This window comes from Lolium perenne, chromosome 2 (assembly GCF_019359855.2).
Source record: "Lolium perenne isolate Kyuss_39 chromosome 2, Kyuss_2.0, whole genome shotgun sequence".
Lineage (NCBI taxonomy): Eukaryota > Viridiplantae > Streptophyta > Magnoliopsida > Poales > Poaceae > Lolium > Lolium perenne.
Genome location: NC_067245.2, coordinates 265,098,210 through 265,103,843, shown reverse-complemented (window position 1 = coordinate 265,103,843; position 5,634 = coordinate 265,098,210). Strand labels below are relative to the sequence as shown.

General features: G+C 45.3%; 1 protein-coding gene across 1 annotated transcript; it reads left to right on the top strand.

Annotated features, from left to right (window-relative positions):
• Positions 1 to 402: 402 nt before the first annotated feature.
• On the top strand, positions 403 to 2,329 carry LOC127335849 (probable plastid-lipid-associated protein 11, chloroplastic). The gene is given in 4 exon segments (XM_051362585.2): positions 403 to 585; positions 588 to 966; positions 1,062 to 1,127; positions 1,943 to 2,329. Coding segments are annotated over 4 exon segments (648 nt in total). The 5' UTR covers positions 403 to 482; the 3' UTR covers positions 2,043 to 2,329.
• The last annotated feature ends 3,305 nt before the right edge of the window (positions 2,330 to 5,634 follow it).

Sequence of the window (5,634 nt, the reverse complement as noted above, 5' to 3'; positions counted from 1 at the left end):
CCGGGACTGCCGACGAGCCTGTCTCCGTGTAATTTCCCTCCGATCGCCGATCTGTGGCTGATCCTTTTGCTCCTTTTGCCGATCAACTGGCCGTACTTGTAGCGCGGGACGGCGATTTGTTTGAATTTAAACTCTATCCGCCGAACTCCGGGTGGACGACTGGAAATACGGTACTCCCCACGACTTATTTTCGTCCAATTCGGCGGTTGTTTCGTCCGGATTTGGGCGTGGGGAGCCCCAACGAGTGGGGATGCTCTAAGATTTATTACGAACACAAAATTCGGGACTTCTCCCCACCCACAAGCGCGCACACACACCATAGATCTTTCTCTTGGGCTTGGTTCATGGGCTGATAAGTAGTTAACTACTTCTTAAAAAAAAAAGTAGTTAACCCAGCCCAACATACCGGCACATGAGCGCGAGCTCGCTCTCTGCCGTCTCCGAAGTCCGAGCTCTCCGCCACCCAAACCAAATCCTCGCCAATGGCGCCACTCCTCTCCCAAACCCACACAGCCGCGCAAACCTTCTCGCCGATCCCGCGCGGCAGCCGCCGCCTCGCGCCAGCGCCCCACGCCGTCGGCTTCCTCCGCGCCCGCCGCCGGCCAAGGCCGACCTCCTCCGCCTCATCGCCGACCAGAGCCGCGGCCTCGAGACCCAGTCCGACCCGTCCCGCCTCGCGGACATCGTCTCCTGCATCGACGCCCTCGCCGCCTCCGCCCCAGGCGCCGACACCGTTTCGGACGCCGACAAGCTCTCCGGGACCTGGCGCCTCCTCTGGACGACCGAGCAGGAGCAGCTCTTCATCGTGCGCAACGCCCCCACCTTCCGCACCGCCGCCGGCGACGTGCTCCAGGTCATCGACGTTCCGGGTGGGAGCCTCAACAACGTCATCACCTTCCCGCCCTCCGGTGCGTTCGTCGTGAACGGCACTATCGAGATCCAACCGCCCCAGCGAGTGAATTTCAGGCAGGAGCTTTTGGCCCTCTTACTTTTCATACTGCATTTGTTATTTGATCATCTCGTTGACATCTGCACAGAATGTTGCGTTGACGTTTTTGTAGGTTTACACGTGCTATGCTGAAGGGGGGCAATTGGGAGGTTCCTTTTCCGCCGTTTGGGAAAGGATGGTGAGTGCATCAAATGTTTGTTCCCTTGACAGTAGCTTAGAATTTCATATATTACAAAGCACATAGAAATAGTGTCCATGTATGCACATCGTCTTGAGTGCTTCAGGTTAATCACTGTCAATGGGATACTATTAGGAGACTGAAATTGTGATTCCTTGAAAGAAATTGTGAGGGTATTTCTATGACAGAATTAGATGGCTCCATTGGAATGCTGGAGTGCTTTGTCTGAAGTCTGAACAATGCTCATCTGCCTGGCATTGTATTGTCTTCAGAATAGTAGATTGGCGCTTGACAACTACAGTAACAAACTTGAAAACTGGAGAGCTGCGATATTGCGGGACTCGTTTGGCATGAATCCAAGTTTGCTAGGTTGAGAGGGAATAGTTCCCCCTTTCAAATAGAACTCAACTTATTCCTGTAAAAGAGCTGGATATTTAAGTAAAAGACAAGTGGATTTAATTTAAATAATGATTGTCTCTTTCCTTCTATATAACATCAACTGTTTGCATGCCATTTGTTCTTTCCTTGTCTATATATCGTTAGGACTTTGGAGAAGAGCCTAATGTCAAGTTTAATGTGGATATTTAGCTGCTATTGTCTTTGCTTAACCAGATTATTAGGTACCTATAACACACATATTAATGGATAATACGATGAAAATATTTATGTAATATTAACTTCGCCTTGATCCTTCCTTCTATGTAGCATGCTAGAAAAGTTAATTTTTTTTGTTGGGTCAACATTTTTTACTATAATTTATCAGTTCTCCTTCGCTTTCCTGCATTTTAACATACTAGACACATTTTCATTTTCAGGTTTGACACCGTCTATTTGGATGATGAAATCCGTGTGGCGAAGGACATAAGAGGGGACTACTTAGTAGTTGAGCGAGCTCCATATTCTTGGAACGGATAGTTTGCCAAATTTAAGCGTTGATCAGTGTCCACATACTGTATACTCTGTGACCGGAAGATGTGCAGTATCTTATGCTTTTCCAGCAAAGTATTTACCATCTTACTAGCTAGGCCCTCCTTTTTACTATGGAACTAGCTGAATTCCTCATGCAACTATGCGGATAGGTACTACAGTAGGTATGTATATGTTTGAAAATGGAGTTGTGGTTTCCTATAGTTTGAAATAGAGTTGTAAATGTTATGCAATTTCGGCAACTTTAAAAAATATGATCAATATGCCTTCATGTATCTGGACCCAGTCATAAATATGCAGTGTGGGTCTTCCGCTTTTTTCATCCAAATTTCCTGTCTTTCGACCTGAATATGCATTTTTTTTGCCATGTTTTTAGTAATATAAAAACTGATATGTGCTCCAGGGTTTCTCTTTCAGTGAAAGAGACATGAAGTAGAATGTATTACTAAAGATAGTTGGATAAATTACAACCAGAAATTCAATACACCAAAAAAAAAAACAATAGAGATCAGTGGAAAAATATAAGTCAAGTTTGATTCATGTTGTGCTTACGATGTTCTTCTATGGAATTGGTTTAAGGTCAACAATATTGCACAAATTCATTTTATTTATCTATGTAAATGAATACAATTCTTCAAGTATATGTTGTACTTTTTAAAATATGCAATTATTATCCATCAGGTTGTTAAAGGTCCGTTTTGCCCGCAAAAAAAAAAAGGTTTAACTGGAATATGGAGTGCTTCAACAGAGAACTATATGGCCAGGATTTCGAAATACCTTATTGTATTACTGACAAATTGCAATCATTTTTGACTCCCTCCGATCCAAATTAATTGACTTAACTTTATCTAGATATGCATGTATCTAGAGCTAAAGACTTAATATCTAGATACAGATGCTTTAGCTCTAGATACATGCATATCAATATAAAGTTAAGTCAATTAATTTGGATCGGAGGGAGTAGAATAATGTGCATGTTAGATTCAGCTAAGTACGTGCTAAAGGAGTTCAATTTGTATATTTGATGCTCCTGCAAAAAGATTGTATATTTACAATCAGGTCGATGAATACCAACATCCTCGTAAGAACATTATATCTTGTGTTTCGCTCTTGCTTTCTCTATATAAAAAATGCCTTCTTCTATGCATTCCTCAAGTTCTGGAGTCAACGATCTTCAGATCTAGCTTTTGTTTAGGAGAAGTAGCAACTCTACAATCGACCGGCTCATAGTATAAGAGATGTTAGGAAGGGACTCAAGGGAGCCAAGAATACGGTAGAGGAAGTCGACTAGATCCACGATGAAACAAAATGAAAAAAAAAGTGACAACACACTGACGAGTGGGCTCCATTCAGCCTTACTTTTACATGCTCTCTATATAGGGTATCTGACTTTATAAAAAAATAACTAAGGATTAATTCTCTTGCAAAGGCTTCCCTGACAAAGTGCTCAAGATTGCAGAAGACAAACACTCCCCATGTGAAAAGGGAGTGTCCTCTCCACGAGGCCTGCATGTGTAGATCATCTGCGCCCAGCGCCCTTGCTTCTCGATTGGCTGGTTCCAAATCTTCAGGCCTTCCAAAGGCCAAAGGTAATCTCCAATGTGCAAAGTGTTCTTACCCTCCTCCTGTTCTTGAAATGCCTCCTTCCAATGGGAGGGACTACTTGTGCACTAGTAATGTTGGACATCATCCTGCTAAAAAAAGAGTAACAGAGATAAAGCAACATTTTTCTTGCACTGCACTATATGTTAGATAAACCTTTTTTACGGGATGTACATAAAACTTTGAGTTGCATCACCGGAAAGGTCAAAGAGAGCCCGGGCTACATGTAGCCAGGTTTCCAGAAGAAGAAGAAAAAAATGAAATCTAATGCCTACTTCTAGCAGCATTTTTATGATTTGCATGTAGCCCAAACTACAACATATTTTCCAACACAAAATTACACATCTTCATGATTTGTAGAACAAAAACATTTTCTAAAAAAACTTTGAAATACCATTTCTCCGTATTTGAAAACCCGGCTACATGCTGTCCGGGCTGCACTTGTCCTCTATCTTGCATTGACACTTAATCATCGTCCATGGTCATGTTTTAAGGATATATTTTGCAGGAAAAAAATCTAGTAATCACGGAATTTAGGTCTTTTGACTAAATACCATGCATGATGGAAAGAAGAAGGCAACACTACAACACTCTCAACCATCAAATCACTTGATCGACAAAAGAGGCTCCCTTAGATCGAATTAGTTAGTCGACAGTATAGTCTATTGGACTGTCTCTGTAAACACCAAGATCTCGTGTCCATGAGCGTAGCGTGGAACTCTGGATAATCCATGCAGCAAAAGAAAATCGTGCGCGGCGTGTTTGTTCTTATCCGATCGTAGCAGCCAAGGCTGCCTCTAGCGGTCTAGCCAGTAGCCACCTGTGCAAGGCTCGATCTCTACCTCCCAGGTAGCTGTACGTGGTCGGCTCGTCGGTGTAGGATCAGCCTGTCTTGACTTGCAGAGAAGGACCCTGCCACCGGCACCGGGCAAGCAAACACAAACGAGCACAGCACGCGCGGCAGGAGCAGTCGGCGGCGCGCGAAGGCGAGCCCGCCACCGGCTCCCGGGGCTAGCTGCGGCGGCAGTGGCGTGCAGATGATCCGGCACCGAGGTAGGGGTAGGCAGCGATGGATGGAGGATGTGTGGATGGGCGTGGCTGGGGTATCGTACCTGCCAAGAAAGGGAAGTCCGAACAGCGCGCAGGTAGCTGCGGGGCGCGGGCCATGGCTGAGTCAGTCAAGCTCGTGATCATCATCTCTCTCTCTCTCTGTTGTTTATTGTGGGAACTGGCCAGCGGCGTGGTACTGGTACTCGCGCACGTACGCACGTACACCCACCCACCCACTTTCCCTGCCGCGCCCCGCCCCCACGCTGCACCATCTCCCACCCTCCCAGCCTTGTTTTCTGTATATATTTTTTATCTTAATCTGACCAGTTGCAAACACTAATGTCTCGTCTTATTTCCGGAAGTTATTTAAAAATCTAACCAATGGGTTTGGCTCCAATTTATATGGAGCCGAAGTTGTGCAAATCGGCGCAAAACGAAACATCATTGAAGCAATCTGCAGTCAGACCACCTCCAGTCGCGTCCCTCAAACAGCGTACGGCAAAAGCACCAGATCGGTTGAATGAACGACGTCACTTGGTGGTGCTGCATTTGGGAGGGGTATGTTCCTAGCCGTGTCCCCCAAACTTGGCTCCACATTTTTTCTACAAAATTTTAATACGCATGATTCCATCGCTTACATAGAGGGCACTACAAATAAAATATAAACGACCATCGTCGAACACCTTCCTCGTCCGCCTGAAACCTAAATTAGAGGCTTCTGCTGATAAGGGGTGGCCCGATCTTCTCAGTAAGCAACGGTGGTGATGATGATCACGGGGTGATGGCAGTGGAGATACACGACGATGAAGTGGAAGATAACTTGTATGACGCAATGAGATCTCTCGATTGGTCCCTGTCGCCAATGCAACAGCTCTCAACCCTGCAAGATATTCGCAACTCCACACACTTGCGCACGTAGCCGCCGACC